Below are 24,052 nucleotides of genomic sequence, written 5' to 3'. Positions count from 1 at the left end.
ACGACCCCATCACCCTCTAACACCACCCACCCAACACCATCAACCACCATGACCCCATCACCCTCTAACACCACCCACCCCAACACCATCAACCATCACGACCCCATCACCCTCTAACACCACCCACCCAACACCATCAACCACCATGACCCCATCACCCTCTAACACCACCCACCCCAACACCATCAACCACCACGACCCCATCACCCTCTAACACCACCCACCCAACACCATCAACCACCATGACCCCATCACCCTCTAACACCACCCACCCCAACACCATCAACCACCACGACCCCATCACCCTCTAACACCACCCACCCAACACCATCAACCACCATGACCCCATCACCCTCTAACACCACCCACCCCAACACCATCAACCATCACGACCCCATCACCCTCTAACACCACCCACCCAACACCATCAACCACCATGACCCCATCACCCTCTAACACCACCCACCCCAACACCATCAACCACCACGACCCCATCACCCTCTAACACCACCCACCCAACACCATCAACCACCACGACCCCATCACCCTCTAACACCACCCACCCCAACACCATCAACCACCACGACCCCATCACCCTCTAACACCACCCACCCCAACACCATCAACCACCCCGACCCCATCACCCTCTAACACCACCCACCCCAACACCATCAACCACCACGACCCCATCACCCTCTAACACCACCCACCCAACACCATCAACCACCACGACCCCATCACCCTCTAACACCACCCCATCACCATTCAGCACCACCCCATCAACCACCACGACCCCATCACCCTCTAACACCACCCACCCCAACACCATCAACCACCACGACCCCATCACCCTCTAACACCACCCACCCAACACCATCAACCACCACGACCCCATCACCCTCTAACACCACACACCCAACACCATCAACCACCACGACCCCTTCACCCTCTAACACCACCCACCCCAACACCATCAACCACCACGACCCCATCACCCTCTAACACCACACACCCAACACCATCAACCACCACGACCCCATCACCCTCTAACACCACCCCATCACCATTCAGCACCACCCCATCAACCACCACCCACTCATCACCATGTGACACCACTGCATCAGTTTCTAACACATGCCCATCACCATGTAAAACCAGCCCATTACCATTCACCACCACCCCATTACCATCCACAACTACCCACCACATCACCATCTTACACCACCCCACCAGCATCCGCCCACACCCATCGCCATCAAACCCCAACCCCATCCCCCTCAACCTCCCACCACCTCCTCTCCTGGACCTAACACAGCCACCGGAGTGTATGCTCAAATGCATCATCGCACACACAGACAGACAGAGCGCCACACACACTTGCACTCCTAGACCGGAGCAGACAGACATGTGCACACAAACAAAGGCTAGAAGACAACACACTTGCACTTACACACCAACACACAGACACAGACACCCCGCATGCACAGATGAAGAGAGAGAGAGACAAAAAATGGCATACATCCCTGCACACACACTCTTTCTGGTTTTCCCTCTGTTCTCCGTACCATGATTTATAAATATGTCCTATATTCCTGCTACATGCTGCAGTTGTTGGCGTTTGATCTGCTGTGTGGGGTATTTCTCCGCTCATCCCGTGGCTGATAAAAGACTCCACACAAATGCCGACACATACACACCGACAAACAGCCTCCACAACTGCACACAAATGGAAATTCATTTATCGCTCTTGCCAATCACGTTATTTTGTTTGATGTCACAGCCAGGTGGTTTATTTGAAAATAGACTCATGCCCACTTTTCTGGTTTTGTTGATGTAAGCAAGCAAGCGTTTTCACATATGTTTATGCATCAATTGATGTATGTGTGTGTGTGTGTGCGTGCGCGTGTGTGTGTGTGTGTGTGTGTGTGTGTGTGTGTGTGTGTGTTTGTGTATGCATTTGTATATGTGGTGTTGATGTCGCTGCATCCCACCTGGCCACTCTTAACTCAATCTGCCGGTACAGCAGCTACTCAATCTGGTGGTCAAAACTCTGAGGAATAAATAAACTGCCCTATTTATTTGATATACTTTCTAACATGGCACCCTGAGCTCGATAAAACACATTTTTTGTTTAAAAAATATAGATATATTTTATGTGTTGGTTATGCAGTGTTGCCCTTTTTCTTGCTGTGGTATGGAAATTCCTGTTAATTCCTTTAGGGTCTTTGCAAATGAAAGCTAATCAATTCATTGAGTATATTTAGTTAAATATGACCTTCACCCAGGCTATCTCATTACAGGTGCCAGTTCAATCTGATAGATTACTGGCTCAATCGGCTCAATTTGATGAATTTATCATTCATCTTTGCATAGATTTGCTGTCAGTGTTTGATAAGTCCACAGTATATAATTTCCATGTATGTTGATTACCCTTAATAGGGGTGCATAGCTGAACTTGCACTAACACACATTACAAATTTGACACTGGTATTCAATTCAGAATTGTTACCAGAGCTGGTCTTCAGTTCAAGCTTGCAACGGGGATACCTTCCTTTGTACTTACTGTTTGTTCTATTGAGCAGACGTTTTCATTTAAAGCGACTTACGGGGCAGACAATGGGGATCAATACTTTTAGTACTGTTTGAAAGGGAGTACTATATTCTTGCCTCGACACTATTTGAGCGGTATATATTTCTTCAAAGGAACTACAATTTCTTAGCTGTAACATGAATTCCTTGTCCAATGCGTCCCTGATGCACTGCGACTTGAAGATTGGCTCGAGGCCATGGACCAGTGCTGAAGATAATGTCAGCCGCGTTGATATTCAGTATAACAGCACAACCTCGAATGGGATAATGCTTTTATACAGCAGTTCCACAAGCGCCTTGTGTGTGTTAAGCGTTATAAGCGACAGCAGATTCAGATTCTGTTTGTTTATTTCATAATTTATTTGCCTCCGCCAACAGAGATGACTGCCACTGCCAGTGATTCACCTGCTTTTAACTGTTGTACAGCTTGTGGGATACACTTATTAACAGCGACTTTAATACATTGGGAACATTTTGAAACGTGATCCATCCCCGGTTTAACTGCATTCTAGCTAGGCTATTTTTCAGGGAAGGGTACTTAGTAATTCCCCTATTGTGTAGAAGTATCAACCAAACTATGGCTTTTAAACAAAGGATTGATGCTTCCTTACCAAATCCTGGTCAGGTCAAACCGCTAGACATATACAGACATTTGGGAATCTTTAGTTCCCCATGTCAGTACGCTGTTATCCAGAATGTGAATTTCAGTTACAGCAACTAGAAAAATAACAAATGGACAACACTTTCACGTCCATGGTAAAGTTACAAGGTTACAACAACGTTCAACATCAGGTTATAAATATTTTTTTTGTGTGATTGTTTTGATCACATATAGCAGCGCTTGCCTATGACATTATGTTACTTGGGTAAATTTCATTAGAATGAAATTAAATAACGTGAATAAATGCTACTAAATTAAACGTGAATACAACCTCAATAACTGTGAACATGATTACTGCCAGTCAAATCAGATAGATTTTCACCTGTAATGGGGGTGCGGGAGCAATTCCCAGGTTCTCTCGCTTTCTTCACAACGTCTTTTGTTATTGTTTTGATTCAGGGACCCCTAGCGGCAGAAATTACGTATACCTTTAACAGCTTTAGTGGTTAATGTAAATAATGATTATTAGAAACACCTATAAAGCAGGGTGATACATGTATAGTTAAAACCCCCAGTGATGTTATAAGTCTATACCAGCCGTACCATTAAATGACTTGGTCAGTGTTGTATATTATGTTTTCGATTTGTATTTTAAATGTTTGCCTATGACTCCAATGTAAAAAAGTTTATGTTAATGAAACTATAGTGCTGATAACAATATAATGATAGTAATAATTATAATGGGACCAATTAGCAGCCACCTACACCTTCTCTCACATGATCTCAAACCTAGTGCACTGTCTGCTTTCAAATAAATGCAGCACGGGTTTCAAAGCTTCTGAGTTTCCATCAATCACAGGAAATGACTTATTCATCGACACAGTTCAGTTCATTGCTCGACCTATGTTTTATTTATCTGTAAACTCGCATGAAGGCATCTTTGATCACACTTATCCCTCATGCAGTGCGAAGACACTAACACAAACACACACAGCCGTTAACATCAGGGCTTCGCACTGATGCTGATTACCATTCCCTCCTCCGAGACGCCTTTCCTGTCAAATCTTCCTTTAAAACAGACTGTTTCACTCCCGCTCGTAGGGCGTGTACAAATGTATCTATCACGAGGAAGGGCCTAACAGCCTCCCAGGTGTGACCGAATATAAATGTCTGGATGTACCTCACACCTGTGTGCGTTTCCAGTGGGAGAATCCACCTGGTCCAGGGTAAACACCGGCAGAGAGACAGTAAAGCCCAGGCCGGGCAGTCTCTGGGGGAGCGCTTAATGAGAGCCTTCCCTGTGTAATGACATTTTGTGTTGTTCCAGTACGGGAGGCAGTTGGTGTGTTTGACCTTATAGACAGAGAGAGAGGGAGGGAGAGAGAGGTAGACAAATAGAGGGGAGGGAGAATGAAAGGGAGAGAAAATGAAAGAAAAGAAGGGGGGCTTGTAGAAAAGAGTGGGTGGTGGATGAGCAAGAGGGAGAGAGAGAGAGAGAGAGAGAGAGAGAGAGAGAGAGAGAGAGAGAGAGATTGAAAGGGCAAGTGAGAAAGACAGGGAGGGAAAATTGAGGGAAAGGGAGAGAGAGCTTGGTAGGAGAGAGGCAGGGAGGGAAAACTGAGGAGGAGTGAGATAACTAAAGTCTTTCTGTGTCTCTATCTCTCTTGCTCTCTCTCCTCTCGCTCTTTCTCTCCATCACTCATCGGCACTGCTTCGACCGCAGTGTGTGCTGCCATGACAACACTGAGGAGAGATGTGTTTTTCTTTATCCCTGTAGCTCCCAATCTCTTCCATAAGCAAACGCTCAGAAAACCTCACATGCAGCCTTCTTGTGTTCTAATCATGTTTGTAACTGCTAGGCCTCCTGTTACACAACAGCTGCATATGTCAATGCTAATAACCCCAAATAACATGTTAAGTAATCTATATGTATTCTCCTGTTTTTGTGCTTGCTTTTGTGTATGTTTGTGTGTGTGTGTGTGTGCGTGCACGCGTACGTGGGTGTGATCGCACATTACACTCTTGGACCAGCAAGGTGTTGCCGGCGGCAACATCTGTGGGGGGGGGAGACACACGAGGGCAAAACCCCCCCTGTGAAATCAGTTAGCGGGTACAGGATGTGGGGAAACACTCGGGGTGTGAATCCACCGAGGTCAGGATTACAGTCAGACCGGCAAGCATCCTGGTTTCATTGCACCTTCACAGATTAAAGAATGGTACTAGATTAAGAGGAGGCTGAGTTTGAAGCTTGCAGTTTGTGTGCGATCGTGCGTGCATGTGCGTGTGTGTGTGTGTGCATTTGTGTTTTACGCCATCGCAGTGCAGTCATTTGCATGCCATTTAACGAAAGTGAAACAAATATAGTTTTTTACTGCAATTTCTATGTTACATTTGGGAATAGTGCATAGTTTACTCTGAATATATTTCATTAGTATTTAATTTTGATGCATTCTACAGCTTGGCTTACCACATTATCATAATATTTTCATCCCAGACTTGATAGAATGGTAATATTGACCTTTAGTGGGTTGCAGAGGGGAAAAAAAGAAAGGGATAGACAGATACTTATTTTTTAGACACATTATTTAGTACATCATTTTGTCAAGAGGGACTTCTTAGAAGCCGTCCATACACATTTTGTTCCCGTTCATTTCCTTCATGACTGGAAGTTTAATCAGGAGGTCCACTGCTGGCTCTGAGCAGTAATTGGTATCACGGCTTGATAAAGCACTCCCTACCAACGTGATTAACAGCCACACAAAGATAACAAAATGGCAATTAGCAAAATAAAAAGGCAACAACATTTATGAATAAAGATGGAAATGTCTGCCTATCAATTTTGTGTTGAAGTCTGATGTACGCTGGACGATGGCTATAGGAAAATATAGCCGTCGCCACAAATATATTTTTTGTCTCCACAAATATATTTGTGGAGACACTGCACACGGTTCCTGTAGTATTAGCGTACTACGCTTTCATTGCTTTGGGCCACAAACACAGCTCCTCATTATCTTTTCTCCCACTATGCTCAAACCTTTTAAAGGTCTGGATTCTCGGTGTGTGAATGATAGAGAATCCAGGACAGGCCGCCTCAGGCATTAAAATAGTTCTTTTAATGTCACCGTGATCTCACCGTGAATAGGTAGGAGCGAAAATAGACACGAGCCGAAAAGACATCTCGGAAGGGAGAGGTGGCTTGTCTTTGAGGAAGCCGCCTAACCCATTAATGTTGCGTAGTAATGTGTCTTCTTGCAGGCTTTACACTGCTGTCAGAGTGCATTCACTGCTTGGTGGGCCACCGTTGCGTTATATCATAATAACTGGAAAGGGAATCCAAACAACCATTTACCGTTTAGTAATTTAGTAGACACTTTTCTCTAAATGACTCACTTTTCATTTCTAGATACATCTTATTAAGGAGCAGGGAGTTGGTGAGGTGGAATCATGCTTAGGATAGCAGGTGTACCTATAGTAAAGTGGTCAAACACAAGGCCCTGGGGCCAAATCAGGCCCAAAGCCAAATCACATCCGGCTGGCACAATCATTTGAGTTTTCAACACATTTTGGTCCGCATTTGTAACTCCTCCACTGCGCTGAACTACAACAACATGCAATCACTGCAAACATGCTCCTAAGTGGGTGCTGCGTGCTGAATACCCACACCAACCTCCCTCTTAGGCCCACACCAAAGCGCACGCTACAGCTCTTGCTCTGCTATATCCAAGGATGCATACTTAGAGTACCAAGGTGCCGCTGTTTTAGAAGCACCATTGTCTTGACCTTGATCTTTTATCGCAAATTCTACACTCTATAGACAGAACGTCTTACCTGGGAGAGTTTGTCGACGGCGGAGCCGTTATGTTTAAAAACATAACGTCTTAGCCTGTGCGTGTGTGTGCGTGCGTGTGTGTGTGCGTTTCCATGTATGTTTGTGCGCATGTGCGTGTATGTGCGGTTTCTGTATGTGGTGTGTATGTGCGTGCTTGCGGTATATGTATGCGTTTGCGCGTGCTGTGTGTGTGTGTGAGCTGCAGGTTGCTTGTCAGATGCGCACATGAGTAACTTGAGTAACTGGTGTGACAGGCCTGCTATTATAGCAGTAAGATATTCTGAGATACTATTTATTGCTGTGTGTCTGTTACTGCAAATCATTCAATATACGCTAATGATATTATGGATGTCCCCTCTAGAGAGACATAGAAAGCCATGTTTGTGGCTTGTTGTTCTGAGATCTGCACACAGTGGATGCGATTGCCATAGAAACAGCTAATAAAAATGACCTCGCCATGCAACATTTTGTTTTAAAAAGCTTCCAGACAGATCGTCAGGGAAAATAAAGTTAATGCACATAGCAACTGATCAGAAGAAAAGGTGTCTCTGATCATTTAGTTTGTCTAGACCACAAACACACTCATTTTCATATTGTGCCTGTGAATAGTCTGAAGTGGTAATGACTGTGCCGACTAATTTGTCATTAGTTAGATTAGATGAGTGGCAGGAAGAGTCATTAGTCGCCAGGGTTTTCAAGGTGGGACCATAGGCAGAGAAACAACGGAAAACAAAATACACCATGATGGTCTCATTATATTAATCCCATACAAACAACCGCTTGACTCCCATTTTGTATGTGTCTGTCTATATGTTTGTGTTTGTGTACATTTTAATTCAGGATCCCACATGTCACTTTATCTTTAAAGATTGTCAGCTGGATATAACATGGCACGACTGCTGTTAATTGTAAGACGACACAATTGAATCTGCGAGCTGACAAGGAGGTGGGAAAAGGGATGGGGGAGAAAGCAGTGTAGCGGAAAACTCTTTTTCCATCCCTGATTTGTCTTAGAATCACACTATAATTAGAGACCATTTTCACCCCCATTTAAACGGCCGTAATACCTAATCCATTGTAAGGCGGCCATCACTGGCTCATTTAGTTTCACCCTTGCTAAAGTCATTAGTCATGCTAATTAGCATATGGAATCAAAGGAGGGCAGCTTTGGGGATACTAATGGCGGTTTAGTGGTTCGACAGAATCGGAGGTCGTGGATGTAGAGGGAGAGAGATTCGGAGCGTATGACAGTTGAGATTGAGGACCGAAAATTGTGTATCCAAGGTTCTCTGCTATGGGTGTGCGGTGGTTCGTTCTATTCTTTCTACACTTATTTTTTTCAGTTTGATTTAGAAATGTTGGCCAGCAACAAATGGTCCAATTCAGCACAGAAAGAAATGGTCCAATCCAGGCCATTTAATTATGTGCAGTATTTAGGCTTTCAGTTTTTTTTTCTCTGCCATTTATTGATTTACTGGCGATTCTACAGTAATGGAACACATGTCTGCCAATTTATGGTTGGCATAGAAAACAAATGCTTCATAGTAAAAAGAAAGACAAAAACAAACCTAAATCACCCCCTTGTCTTTGTGAGCAAATACTAATTACTGAATTTAAGACTGTATCTTCTTGAAAGTGTTGCTATGCGAGAGAATTAAAGCCTCGGCCCATTTTGCAGCCCAACCTCTATTTGTTAGTTATCTGTCTGTCAGTTATAAATCCCCGAACCATCTTGAATCCAATCTGTCTGAAAATCATTCATGCTTCATGCACGCAACCTCATGCCACATGCATGCATTAACACACACAAACACACAAATACAATTGTGCCTTTTTGCCAGCTTAGGTGGGTTGACACGTTTAGGTTTACGGTAAACGCAGAAGCCATTTACATACCTGAATAAAGGATCCAGCCACCCATCGTTAACTTCACGCTTGGCGAATGACCACTGTGATATGTGAGCTGGTAGGGGGGGGGGGGGGGGTTCAAGAGCAGGGATCTTTCTACAACGGTGATTAATTCCATGTTCAATGTTATCTTCACATTGCATAGGTTATCAATGTGTTTATGATGAAAAATAATCGATTAGTAATCGAAAATTAAATAGATTTGTCTAACTAGCCTACTGGTCGTGGCCCTGAACACACACACAGACACACACAAACATACAGATTCAAACATGCATTAGTACGAACACTGCCCAGTGCGTCCAGATTGTCGATGCTGGATTTGAGAAGCTTCTTTGTTTGTTTTTTTGTATTTATCTCCTATTACTGGCTGGTGTTTACTGGAAATGCTCAGCAATAATGTGCCGGCGGTGTGTGAATAATTGATTGGCCACCGCTTTTAACAGGGCACTGAAATCAACAAAGCTGCAAGGAACATTCATCTCCCCGGTGTTGCTTCACGAAGACATGCGGGGGGGGGGGGGGTAATGTGATGTGGGGCAAGGGGCAGGAGGGATGGAGGGGTGCAGTTGGACCAAAGAAAAAGAAAAGACAAACAGTGTCTGCTCAGACACTGGGAACACATGGTCTCAATCTAGGGCACAAGAGCGCTGCAGGGGGAGCAGCCACTTCTGTTTCTGCACCTGCCAGGCTGTCAGACACGTTGGCTTTTTTCTGTCCGTCTTCCTCCCTTTGTGTTTTTGTTTATGTCCTTTTGTCTGCCTGTGTATGTGTGTGTGTTTTTTTTAAAGGTGCAGTCCACCGATTTAACACATTGAGGCTACCGGTGTAGTAGGAAAGATCAATAACTATCTGCAACTTTTAAATTGAACCTGTGTAATTAGATGTTGCAAAATAACAATTTTTGCCACCCGGGCAATACATGCAAACTAGGGACATTCACAGACAATCACGGACATTCACAGATTCCCTTGAATGTGTTGGGAGACTCTTTTCTCTGGTGCAAACCTCACCCTGTTGCCTTGCTAGTTGGCAGTGTGTTTGCAGGCAGATGCCCACATTCCTGGCAGAGCCTTGGCACAATGCACAATGCTTGGGGGCGGAGTCTGAAACAAATGGCGCTGCCATTTTTGTGATTTTTTATTTATTTACGACAAAAACAGTTTGTAGTCAAAATATTCTTCTTTCCGCTCACCGACGATATAGAAAAGTAATGAAAAACCTGTCATTGGTGAAGCTATTATAAACTACATCTAATTGCACAGGTTTGATTGGAAAATTTCACTATATGATCAAACAAATATTTCCCACTATCCCAACAGGAGCCTCAATGTGTAATTTCGTTGCACTGCCCCTTTAAGTGCAGATAAGTTCTAGCAGTCAGAAAGCAAACCCCTCTCAGCCTCGAAACAAAAAGAAAGATAGACTCTAAAAGAGTCTGAGCGAGGGAGAGAGACTGAGGGAGAGGCTCTTAGTGAGAGAGTGAGAGAGTATGAGAGTGGGAGAAAGATAGAGACATAGGCTGAATAAGGAAAGGGAAGGCACTTAGTTAGAGGGAGATGGAGAGAGAGCGAGACAGAGAAAATTGCTTAGACAATTGTTGTCTGCCAGCAGTAGAGGAATGTTTGCTTTTACGGCAACTGTACACTTCTTTCTCCCTGTGTCTCTCGCCTTCAGTCTAGAATATATGAAATCCTTTCACATCATAGTGTTTGGTGTTTTGCGCGAGGGATATAAATACCAACAAAGACTCCCGTGTACCACACCTACCGTCAGTATCAAGAAAATGATTCCCCATTTATTTTCCAGTCCCACACTTGAGAAGGCTGTCTTTTATTATAATGTGTTATCATAATTATTAATATGTATAAATCTTGGTCACAAATTGCTTCATCAACAGCAAACGTTGCTTGTTTAATTGATGCCTTGAAAAGATGAGTTCCAATCTGGAGAGCTAGTTACACTCGCTGTTTGGGTGCTTTCCTAGCAGTTAACACACACACACACAGGTGTGCGTGATAATCACATGTGTTGAAAGGTTATTTCAATGAGGTACTGACTACATTTAGTGCCTTTACTTCTGATTATACTAAAGTAATTATCTTTCAATCCTCTCTAAGTGGTTTCAGCTTAAAGCATCTGCTGAATGACTTGTAACTAGCCATTTTCTTTCTCATGCTTTTTTGTCTAACTCTCTGCATCCACAACAAAGGAGAATGTGATGTCTATTTCTTCCTTCAGCTTGGCTGAACAAGACATCCGTACTCTTTCGGCTTCCCCAAATGTTTCTCTGTACCAGGCCTGGCCTTCCTCTTTCATTACACAGCCATGATTCTTAAAAGCATCTCAGACAATTATGGTATTCCCAGCCCAGTTTCATATTTAATCCCACTGTCTTTGCATGTCGCCATAAAGGTGAGCCGCGAGGGCCCAGCTGTTTTATGATTTCGCTTTACTTTCTCTTTTTTGAAACGAGAGCTTGTTGACCCTCTCAGTTTGTCGGGGCCTCTCGACTTCCAAGGCGAGGGAAAAACATTAAGAACATTCTTCTTTGCCTTTAAGCCGACTCCTTTTGAGGTGGAGAAGAAAAGAGCAGTTTAATTGATGCTTGCTTGTTTAATTGATGCCTTGAAAAGATGAGTTCCAATCTGGAGAGCTAGTTACACTCGCTGTTTGGGTGCTTTCCTAGCAGTTAACACACACACACACAGGTGTGCGTGATAATCACATGTGTTGAAAGGTTATTTCAATGAGGTACTGACTACATTTAGTGCCTTTACTTCTGATTATACTAAAGTAATTATCTTTCAATCCTCTCTAAGTGGTTTCAGCTTAAAGCATCTGCTGAATGACTTGTAACTAGCCATTTTCTTTCTCATGCTTTTTTGTCTAACTCTCTGCATCCACAACAAAGGAGAATGTGATGTCTATTTCTTCCTTCAGCTTGGCTGAACAAGACATCCGTACTCTTTCGGCTTCCCCAAATGTTTCTCTGTACCAGGCCTGGCCTTCCTCTTTCATTACACAGCCATGATTCTTAAAAGCATCTCAGACAATTATGGTATTCCCAGCCCAGTTTCATATTTAATCCCACTGTCTTTGCATGTCGCCATAAAGGTGAGCCGCGAGGGCCCAGCTGTTTTATGATTTCGCTTTACTTTCTCTTTTTTGAAACGAGAGCTTGTTGACCCTCTCAGTTTGTCGGGGCCTCTCGACTTCCAAGGCGAGGGAAAAACATTAAGAACATTCTTCTTTGCCTTTAAGCCGACTCCTTTTGAGGTGGAGAAGAAAAGAGCAGTTGTGGTTGGCAGGAATTATTTCTTCAGCTTTCAAATCAGCCATTTGTTTTAGGTGCAATTACAGCCGTGGCGAAATGATCCCGCTGCCCATTAATCCACGGCAATTAATGTGCATGTTTTAATTAATCATATTGGTAACTTTTCTTAAAGTGAGATTAGTTGGGCCAGCAGGAGGCCTAGTGGCTCCTCGTGAGGAAGCGGTTATCTGGTCCCAGCACATTGGACTAAGCCCTCCAGACCTGGCTCAACAAGAACAGAGTGGATGGAGGAACGTGATGCAATTTAGGTCAACACAACTGACAAATTCAGTCGAAGGGAAGAAATTGATTGCCATGTTTGTTTTGTTTGTTTGGTCTTTTTTGTCTTTTTCCCAGTCCAGTGTTATATTTACATCATATTGCATTGTATTGGTATTCATAAGGAGATTGTATTTCAATAATAGTTCTGATTCTTGAACCAGTGTATTTTCAACGGAGGGTCTTTGGTGGCCCACACACCCAAATATATAGATTGGCCACCCTGAGTGCCTCCCTAGATCTTGCAGATAAATAAATTAAGATCATTTTGTGAAGCATTCACAAAACTATTGTTTTGCCCCATTCTGTAAAGGTTGGTTGTCTTGGTCTGGTGCCGCCCTACCCCCTGTGTTATTATCTGCCAGACCGGGGCCAAATTTACTAAAATAGTCTGGAAAACACCCACTGATTACTGAGATCCGTATTCACCATGACCTCTCTGCTCAGCGCGATACATTGAACAAACATGCACAAGCACACACGTCATGATGATTCCTCTTGCCTTGTTTAGCGGTTTTAAGAAACCCTCCCTTTGCTCTCTGCTCCTACGTCAGGTCCCTGTCTGGGCGCATCGTGGGGGGCGTGTGGTGGTTCTTCACCCTCATCATCATCTCCTCCTACACGGCCAATCTGGCGGCCTTCCTCACGGTGGAGAGGATGGTGTCCCCCATCGAGAGTGCCGAGGACCTGGCCAAGCAGACGGAGATCGCCTACGGCACGCTGGATGCCGGCTCCACCAAGGAGTTCTTCAGGGTGGGAGAAGTTTGGATGGAGATCGAGACCGAACACACGCAATCAGAAACATGGACATCCTTTGTTTGTCTCTCTCTGTTACCTCTTTATGTTCCTCTGTCTCAGCATATTGTGTGTGTTAGTCTCTGTTCTCTTGTTCCTCCTCTGTCTTAGCTTCTTTCTGCCCCTTTCCTCCTCTCTTTTTCTCTCTCTATCTCTGTCTGTCTATCTCTTTTTCTCGATCTCTCTTCCAAAAGAGGCTGAGTAGGGATTGGTTTTAGATAATCAATTGCACAACGGTTAGACACTCATTCACACAAAGACACATGGACACACACACAGACACACAGACACACGGGCACTTTCCTAAGTTCATCCTCTCACCACCGCCCACCTCCCTTTTCCCCCCAACCCAAACCCTTTCTCCATACCCACTATTCGCCCCATATCATCCACCTCTGAAAAGGACGCTAGATGACGTGTGCCTGTCTGCCCTTGTTCGTCTCCGTCCCACCCCAGAGGTCCAAGATCGCCGTGTTCGAGAAGATGTGGTCCTACATGAAGTCTGCCGACCCGTCCGTGTTCGTGAAGACGACGGACGAGGGCGTGGTGCGCGTCCGCAAGTCCAAGGGCAAGTACGCCTACCTGCTGGAGTCCACCATGAACGAGTACATCGAGCAGCGGAAACCCTGCGACACCATGAAGGTGGGAGGGAACCTGGACTCTAAGGGCTATGGGATCGCCACCCCTAAGGGTTCCCACCTCAGGTAACAACACAGCGCCGTGTAAACCCACTGCAGCCCTGCTGGATAAACACAGGGCCTCCATCGTGTCTGGGACACTGGGCTACCTCTCAGGATGTGCTAGCACAACGTGTCTGTGTGTGTGTGTGTGTATGTGTGTGTGTGTTTGTGCGTGTGTGAGTGTGTGTGCGTGCGTGTGAGTTTGTGTGTGTGTGTGTGTGTGTGTGTGTGCAAACGGTTATGCTACCATTAGGTTAATTACATTTATTTTAGCTGGTGGCAACCGCAGTGAGTTTGTTAGTTAGTAGATATTATTCAGAGGTACACTTGTATTCAAATGAGTGGTGCTTACTGCTTATTACAGAATCATGTCATGCTTCTTTTATCCTGTTGTAACTGACGGTGGTACTGGTCGCCCATCCTTGGACGGTAGCTCAGTTTCTCAGAACACTATCAGTGCTTCTTTTTTTAATGCTTTATTTTGCATGAGCATTTCACCTGCATCTTCATTCATCAACATTCATTTTCAATCTTATTTATGTCCAATTGAATTAATTCCCTTTTGTCAATGTATTTTGCATTTACATAATTTGTCCAGCTTAAGTATTGTTGCCTTACTTAGTACACATTTTACATTGAATAGATATTGTCTGCCTTCCTTGCGATATTTGAAACATCCTACCTTTAACCTCTGCATCTCAGTCTGTTTCTCATGCTCACCATTGTGTACACTGCCTCTCACAAAGTTAACTTGCCATTGCCATCCACTCTCATCAATCTATTTGTGTGTGCATTATTTGTGTGTCTTGTGTGTGTGCATGCGTGTGTGTGCTCTAGCGCAAGTGGCCAATGGGGTGTCGTTGAGCTGTCCTCTCCTCCAGTCACACTTGTGTTCCCTGGCTCGCCCACTTATTCCACTCTATAAGCCTTCTCTATGGCTCTCTATGGCCGCCTGCAGCTTGATTTACCCGAGGGCTGAGGCTGGAGCACCCTCTCACACTGTAAACAGACCTGTACAAAGTTGAGCCAGCACCGGCATGACTGCTTGCAAGGCCTGTGATCCTACATTGCACTGGAGTATAAAAATGCAATGCGATGAACTACCTGTACAGCTGTTGTGTTCGAAACCACATTATACTTGCAAAACTCCCTCCCCTTCCAAACTAAAAGCCTCTTGAATCAGCTAAAAACACTCCCTTTTCAAACCCACTTTTCCACTTGTGCCAGCACTCACGTTGTGTGGATTTTAAATGTCATAAATGTTTGGTGTTATTATTTTCTTTGTGGCATGAAATGTAATAACTAATGGTTGAAATGATTATTCTACTAAAGAAAATGCTACTAACCATATTCCTCCCATTGAGGAATGCAGAGTCACAGCAACAACAGTATCATCCCATGTCACTCGATACCTCACATCAACCTCACTTACACCTTCGTCTCTTCCTCGCCCGCGACACCTGAGAGGGTGCTGGGGGGAACATCTGAAGCGTTTAATCGCTCCACTAACAAGCCTCGTTTGCTTTTAATGAGCAGAGCCATGTGGTGGAGGGCTGAGGCCTCCCCGTCCAGAGGTCCTCCTTGGTAGACGGCCAGAGGTCGAGCTTAGCGACTGGATATGAATTGGCTTCCGCCCCCCCCCCCCCCCCCAGGACTCAGAGGAGGCCCATTTGAATCCCACACAAATTAGATTTCATACTGGCCACAGTCGCCGCTGGATTGGTGATCAGACAAGCGGTTTAATGAATCCCCTTCACCAGGCCCTACACCTCCACAGATCCAAACCAACTGTGTTGTGGATCACGTATGACGATGGCCTCTCCACCAGCACCTCTCTCTCACTCGATTCTATAGTGTGCGATTACTGGGTGCTGTGAGTGATGTGAGGAATTCACACGCTGCCACACTGGCATCACACACGTCTGGCTGTGTCAACCCAAGACGGATGTAATTAATAGATAATGCGGCTGTTCAATGGGATCTGTTGTATTGATAGGATGGGAATGAAAGCCTAAGAAGTGTAAAATTGACTTTTGTTGTTGCCAAGACGTGAGTGACACTGTGAACGTGAAAGGAATGGTTTCCACAACATGTGAAATCCATACCTTGTTTTAGTTGGCCTCTCGGGCTGCATTCATCCATCTTTGTTTTGCTTCAGTTGAACATTGAAGCACAACGACAGTGGTGATGTTTTTCTTGCAACTAAAGTCTAGTTATTAACACATTTTTTACTTCAAAGGAAACACTTACAAGGAACTCACGGGATGTACTAACAATACATTTTTCATTTTCTGCCAATAACAGTGACATGCCTCACATGTCCTCTGCTCTTGTTCATTGCCTTAACATCCACACCACACCTCATCCTAACAACCAACTCATGCCCTTCTGCCTACCTGTGGACACCATTTTATGCTAACACAGTGTTCCTGATGACCATCAACCCTGACACACACCACGCTAACCAAATAGACCAGCAGGTGTCTCTGTCATGTACAACAGCATGCAGTGACATATTTCTTCCTGTCTGATTTGACTGGGCCGAGAAAGAATTCTGAGGTTTTACCAGCTGTTCCCAGCTCTTTCCACAGTGTTTCTCTACAGCTGTGTTGTCAATTCTGGGTTGTGGATGAAGAGTCTCTTTTATAAGCCTCTGATAAAAGGCAGACAGAATAAGAATATCTGCAAGGCACATCAAATGATCACTGCAGCACTGATGAACTGGAGGAAAAATAACAAAAAATACTAGAAAATTCTTTTCATAGCAGCGGCGACTGCCGTATTACAATTTCTCCTATTTTCCTGCTCGAAAAAATTCTCATCGCAAACGTATTATTTTGTCTGTCTGTCAGCAGGATTGAGAGACCTTTCTTTCACCGCCTCTCAGCTATAGGAAACACATTGACACGCGTACATTTGTACGTACGTACTCGACAGAAACGGTGTGTGGGAGGACGGGCACGCCCTGATGCAGGTGCATCGTACGCGGCGTTTGATATCTCTGGTGCTACCTCACTGCAGTCTGCCACATCCGTCGCCACTCAAAACAACTAGGTGAAGACGGGCGTGACAGTTTAAACACCCCCCTCTCCCCCTCCAAACAACCCCCAGGCTTCTTTGTGCGTCCATCTCTCTCCACTCTCCACGGATCGTTGGAGATCGGCGTGTGTTAGTAATCATCACAGCTCTGAATGTACTCTAAACGAGCCAGTTGCGGGGTTGAATATGGATAAAGAGAGAGAGAGAGAGACAGAGAGGGGGCTGGTTGCCTTGGCGACGGATAGGCCCGGAGTACTGCGGAGAGGAGATTACCATTTGCAGACGAGACCGCCACGTGTGAGATGTCTTCTGTTCGGGTGTGCTCTGCCTCCCGCCGAGGGCCCCCTGCTTGGTAAAACCTGACTCTATCGTGGCCACCTGGCAGCGCAGACTATCGCCGATATGTACATATGACTAACCTCCATGAAAATAACATGCATTCAACCACTCCTGCTGCTCCATCAGTATCAGTAGCCACCCGCGCAGGAGTGTTAACCTAGCAATCACTCCCACAATCACGACCACCGCATATACGACCAATCACACCGTATCCGACCCATATTTATAGATATATAGAATGTGTCCTAATGGTCTAATCGTTGTATTATCATTTCCAAGAAACCCAGTAAACCTGGCAGTGTTAAAACTGAACGAGCAGGGCCTGTTGGACAAATTGAAAAACAAGTGGTGGTACGACAAGGGAGAGTGCGGCAGCGGGGGAGGGGACTCCAAGGTCAGAGCCAGTTTGGTAACCCACCGCCTCCGGTGGGGTTCAGGGTAACCGGCAGACCAACCACTCAGCGCTCAGGCTCAGGCCCCCCTGAGGGCTTCCGCCCGGCGGCAAGCCACGGGAAGCCACGGGCGCTCCTGGAGACGGAGGACGGAGGAGCAGACCCATTTCTTTGGCCTACAAAACCAAATTGTTATCACAAGTGTAGGCCGCAGAATACCCTGCTTTAAAAATGAGCAACGGTAGTTTTCAAACTGAACTGCGACGCCTCGGGGATTTGAACATATTGACCGGCGTTCCTCCCAAGTGAATCCACGATGAGTGTGCCGGTTACCCGGAGTGATATAGTAATACACATCTATTGACCTAGGGAGCAAGCACACCGAGATAGATGGAGTATTAATGCCTATCACTTTGACTGATGATGTTAATGATGTCACTGCTATTCTGTGTGTTTTGCGATGTGAGTGCGTGTGCCTTGGTTTTCTTTAACAAAAGTATTAACACGTGTGTTTATTTGTGTGCGTGTGTGTGTGTGTGTATTTATGTATGTATGTGTATTTGCTGCTCTGTGCTTCTTAAATGAATAACATAACATAACATCACCTATAAACATGTTATTTATGTTATTTCCCTTACGGTTGGAAGAATTCCAGTTAACCTAGCGGTGTTGAAACTCAGTGAGCAAGCCGTCTTAGACAAACTGAAAAACAAATGGTGGTACGATAAAGGGGAGTGTGGCAGCAAGGACTCCGTAAGAAAGGTCAGTCTTCAACTCAGACAGTCGCTTTATAGCCAACCCACCCGCCCCCCTCCCCTCCCCACACCACTCCACACAACCTCCAACCCAGCCCCCCCCACCACCCGCATCCTCAGACCCCAGTTTAGCCTCAGCCTCATCCCAGACTAGCCTCCTAATGCCCCCCTGTCCCCTCCCCTCCCCTGACCTACCACAGTACTCTCTCAAGCACCTTAAACAGGAAGGCCACCGCCATACGGCAGCAGCCTTGTGCTGCTACGGAGACCGACGTGCATTTGCAGCCACGGTCGTTGTGCCCTCCTGTACACTTAAGACGTAGCGAGTTTGACTTTGGATTTGAATAGAATTTTTCACTGGGGTCATAGTTAAGATGCAGACGCGTCAACGCACACTCATTCTCATTGCCGCACACACAGGCACGCGCACCCAGACACACACACACCGACAGAGCCCGGTTGTGTAAAGCCTATCTGTAGATGGATGGCCTTGAGAGTGCTGCGTAACGGCCCTAGATGAAATGTTCTTCTAACCTTGAGCTTGTAGAATACATCGCTCACAATGTACAAAGGGTTTTAGTAATGCAACACTGGAAACTACTGCACGATAATATCCCCAAAGAGTCTGCAGAAAGCAGGCAATGTCATATGAGAATATTATAGCCTTTGAGATGAGGAATACCACCCTTTTACCTTGTGGCCCCTTGCAATGACTCCCCCTGTTGCCCCCCAGTTCAAATGGAGTGTGCATGTTCACGTGCAAACCATGTCAATCTGGCCCATAGGTCCTGAATCACACCAACTGTATTGCATGAAGTAATGTTTGTCTCCGTCGACTAGCGGGGGGGTTAATTTTGATGAATTGTCCTGTGCTTTATCTGTTTATCAAGTGTAGGCTTTAAATTGCATGGCTACAGTATTCACATAAGGGGATGTTTTAATCTGCCCCCTGGAATACGTTGTGACAGACTAAATGATTAAAAGTCATTTGTCTTAATGTTTTATTTACGCAGTGCTAATCACATTTAGAAAATGTTAGCATTTGGGAATTTGTTGAGGACAAATATATTTTAATAATGAGCCCGCTGGCAGCTGTTTACAATTATTCAACAAAAGAAAATACACTGGCTATCCAAGTTTACCCTTCTCTGTCTTAATTAAGAATCAGGCTATAAGCTAATTAGTACTATTATAGGCTAACTTTGAAAACACTTCCGATTTCCCCAACTGGCAATGAATGAAGTATATACCTGTTTAGTTAAACCACTTTAATATGGTAATGACTGTAGGTTGAATTGACCAGGGAACATTTGTTCGGGCTAAATTATGGTTTTAATCACCTTAAGTGACCACAGTCCTGCTTAGCCATTCATACCTGGAGATATCTCAGATAGCGCCATATAAATAACCCCACTAACATTGCGACGTAGAATGTATAAAATAGCTTTAAACATATTTATGTCAATGGTAATGATTCAGATACGTTGATATTCAGACAGGACCTCAAATGAACCAAATGAACAGAAATAAGTTAAACAAGGGTTTTCAATAAAGTATGTTCATATTTGTGTCGTCTATTCTGTCCCGTCTGAGTCGTGTCTCGTCGAGTGCGCGTTCAATGTGTGTGACTGCCTTCTCCTCGTTCCTAAGCAAACTAAATGTGTGTGCATCCGTAGCTAGAAGACTCCATGCAGAATGCGTGTGCGTGTACCTGTGCCGCCTGTGTGTGCTAGACCTGTCCCTGTGAACTACTCCACGTTGTGTGTACCTGTTTGTCATCTAGTGCGTGTCGCCGCCCTCTCCCTCCCACTCCCGTCTCCTAACCCCGTGTTCTCTCCCCCCCCCCCATCCCCATCCCCTCATCCCCCTCATCCCCACCAGGACAAGACCAGTGCCCTGAGCCTCAGCAACGTGGCGGGTGTCTTCTACATCCTGATCGGGGGCCTGGGCCTGGCCATGCTGGTGGCCCTGGTCGAGTTCTGCTACAAGTCCAGAACCGAGTCGCGGCGAATGAAGGTGTCCACCGCGCGTGCCGCCGCAGCCTCGGCCGCACAGGCCTTTCACTGCGCCTCCTTAGACAGTGGTGCTAGCGCCCCCTACACAGAGCTGCAGAGCTACGGCCTGTACGCCAACAACACGGTTAAGATTTAGAACACGGGGGGCGCCAGAGCACAGCGCACACACCGGGGTAGGGACACGCTGTGGATGGCGCCGTGATGATGATGATGATGATGATGATGATGATGATGCTAATGATGATGCCGATGACATGCCTATGCCTTCTTCATCACACCCCCCCCCCCGATCCCACCGTGATGACAGTTATGGCCGCTCATGGCTTCTCCCCCGAAGTGCTAAAACAGTCCCAATGTAAACCCTGCCCCCTTCTTGTATACCCCCTGCAGCTTTCCGCCTCAGGCGAGACCTGGCTCACTCACTGATTCTCTTGTTATCTTTTTTTTGGGGGGCGATATCTTTGATTCCAAATAGCCCCCGTTTCACTACTGCACAGTAGCAGTGCAGACACAGGTGCACATGTTCTCTTCACTGCATGTTATGTAATGTAAATGTAATGTTATGGTGAAGGATCAGAGGATGCTCAGGAGCTATATATGTACGCTAGAATTAAATTATCTAGGTGGATAGTATTAAGTCTTATTTCTAATCCATCTAAGGATGTTATGCTTATATTCCATCGCTATACCTAATGAGGTTACCAATTGATGATTCAATTGTATGTATTAGTTGTAGTAACAGTCACTATTGCCTACACATCGATCCGATCAATTATTAATTATCAATAAAGCCGATTTCCTCAAGACAAAAGTTACAAGATGCCACACAAATGGGCAATTTGAATCAAAGCGTGCGCCAAATTCCCTTCTTCTTTTTCATCTTCTTCTTATCCACCGCTTCCACTCTTCACCCTTGGCTGACCTGCCGTGTGACGCAGGGTTCATTGTTGTGAACAATGAGCGTCCTATCAGTGTACATCCTATCTATGTCAACCCCCCGGCGGGCCCCGGGGCCCCTGCCCTGGGGGCCCGCCATGTGTTTCATCCTTTACTCCAGCCAACTAGAGTTAGAGGACGCCATAGGGCTGTTGCGGTGCGTCCCTGTCTGTTTGTAATCACACCGGGCTCAACCTAACCCATGTACAAATGCATTTATTGTTAACATCTTTTGAACTGCTGGAGCTTCTGGTTGTGTTTTTTCCAGCAGCAGATGACATATGAGTGCATTTTTAGTTAATTATCTGGTCACGTGAGATTAGGGATGCACCGATTCCAGTACTCAGACTCGGGCCCAATACTGTGCTTGTGTACTCGTACTTGTTAAACTTCTCTGATACAACCACCCGATACCACTTAACACAACGTGATGTAACGTTGAAGAGCTAATGGTGAACCCAAACGTTTTTTGTAAACGTGGCATTTTGTCCGATATGATCGTCAACATAGTAATCTATGCCAATTTAACACTTTTACTGAAGTAAGTCCCCAATTTAGAACATAGAGCAGCAATGGAGGCACAGTTTGTGTGGACGTTTGGAGCTCTGTCCGGGCAGTGGTTGACTGTGGCATCTGAGAGAAAGTTGAGCTTTTCAGAAATTTTCCCGGATTCCTGGACACCTATAGTTTATCACTAAGGTGTGTGGCGCATGGGACATAAAACATCATCACGCTCATACACAACAACGGTATTATAAAAGTAACAAAAAGTTGCAGTGGGTCGTAACCACTGGGATAACATGCCTCCTCTTTCCTAGAACTCTCAGCCCAATTTTTATTTTTTTTTAATCTCGAAAGGGTTTGAAATCCCACTGAAACAGTGGGTTCACTGGCTCTTTAAACTGTAATGGCATTATTAGGCATATTGGCTCATATCGGTACTCTGGTACCCAAGACTCTCGGTACCCAATTGTAAGTACTTGTACTTGATCTGAGAAAAAGTGGAATCGGTGCATCCCTACATGAGATCCTTGAGTTTGACTCCTACCTTCATGGTCATACGGCCCTGAAAAACATCCCCGCTTGCTCATGGGCGAGTGTACAAGGCCAACGCCAGGAATCATCCTGATTGGGGATGACTTGTGCTTTAATTAGCTGACGAGGAGACACCTGATCAGTATGCTCATCAGATTGGCCGGTAGCCCTTTTGTCCAGCGGTGCCTTTTATGCTGTTTGCCAAGCAAGGCACAACAAAGCAGATACAATTAGGGGGCTCTTGTAACTCAACCATCCCCACGCAACTCACAGCTTGCTCCAGATCGCATTGGCTGAATTAGATCATCAATAGGAGGTTCATGGTGGTGGTGGTGGTGGTGGTGGTCGTGGTTATTGGTTGTTGGTGGTTGTGGTGGTGCAAACAACATGCACGCGCACACACGCGCCACACATCATTAGCTCTGATATCAAGGCCTACTGGCTTTTATTGGAATAAAGTGGAGAGGCAACGCCCCCGGCTCCTCTCCCCTCTCTCCGCCCACGCGTCTGCTCCGTGCGGGTGCAGCAACGCGTGTCCTCCAGCGACATGTGCCTCCACCTGTGAAGATCACAGAGGACAGGGGGAAAGACAAAGCCACAGGGGACGTAGGCTGCTCTCGCTCTCTGTCTGGAGCACAATAGCCCTGGCCTGCATTATTAGAATAAAGTTTTAGACCGTATGTACGTTTTTTTTTAAGTGACACTTATTTGGATACCTGTCACGAATGAGGGCGTAGACCACTGGCGTAGACCGCCCATGTTGGCGTTCGAACCCACAAACTTTTGGGCGGAGAGTCACCAACCCTAGCCACAACTAGACGACACTGCCCTTGTAATGGGTTCCCGGAGGAGGGAACCCCAGACTAGGGACCGAGCCTAGAGAGGAACTCTTCAAACATTGCTGGTGTTTTGTGTGTTTTGCCGCTCTAGATGACATGTGTTTGTTTTGCTTGTTTTGTGTGTTCGTCTGTCTGTTGGCGTTTCCCGACAGCAGTCCATCAACGACGCCATGCACTGTTCGACCCTGACGAGGATGAGCGGGAACGGGAATGGCGGGGGTGGTGGAGGAGGTGGAGGAGGAGGAGTAGGAGGAGGAGGAGGAGGTGGGGAGAACGGCCGCCTCCTAGCCCACGACTTCCCCAAGACCATGCAGACGCTGCCCTGTATGAGCCACACCGCCAGCCTGGGGTTGGGTGCCTCGGGCATGTGATCGCGTCACATGACACCAAAACGGTGGCAAGTCATTGGCAGGGTCGGACCGAGAGGAGCACAGGACTCTTTGACTCACAACAAAAAACCTGGCTGGCAGGATTGGCTACCCTTGCGTTTAATTCCAGCACAAATCATCAACTGGGCTGCCAGCCTGAGACCCCCCCCCCTCAACTAAATACAAGACCTTACTGCCAAAATGTGCTCTCAAACCGCTCACTTAAAACTATGAACCAGCCAGACTCACACTGGCTTTAATTTGTTTCTTTCGATTTTTTCCTTTCTTTTTTCTACATGGAGAAGAAGTTTGAACTGAAATATTAAGATGGGGGGAG

The 24,052-nt window shown here is 45.7% G+C and overlaps 1 protein-coding gene across 1 annotated transcript in view; it reads left to right on the top strand.

Moving 5' to 3' along the window:
- The window catches only part of gria1a (glutamate receptor, ionotropic, AMPA 1a), a gene marked incomplete at both ends in the record, with an annotated part of 64,269 nt that extends 40,551 nt beyond the window's left edge, over positions 1-23,718 (top strand). The window contains 5 exons of the mRNA XM_079744196.1: positions 13,077-13,275; positions 13,774-14,021; positions 17,655-17,769; positions 20,404-20,538; positions 23,500-23,718. Coding sequence (XP_079600322.1) covers positions 13,077-13,275; positions 13,774-14,021; positions 17,655-17,769; positions 20,404-20,538; positions 23,500-23,718 — 916 coding nt within the window. The remainder of the gene's footprint in view (positions 1-13,076; positions 13,276-13,773; positions 14,022-17,654; positions 17,770-20,403; positions 20,539-23,499) is intronic.
- Between the last annotated feature and the right edge of the window lie 334 nt (positions 23,719-24,052).

The sequence above is a fragment of the Pollachius pollachius genome (assembly GCF_949987615.1).
Source record: "Pollachius pollachius genome assembly, chromosome: 10".
Taxonomy (NCBI): Eukaryota; Metazoa; Chordata; class Actinopteri; order Gadiformes; family Gadidae; genus Pollachius; species Pollachius pollachius.
This window is presented reverse-complemented; position numbering and strand designations above follow the sequence as displayed.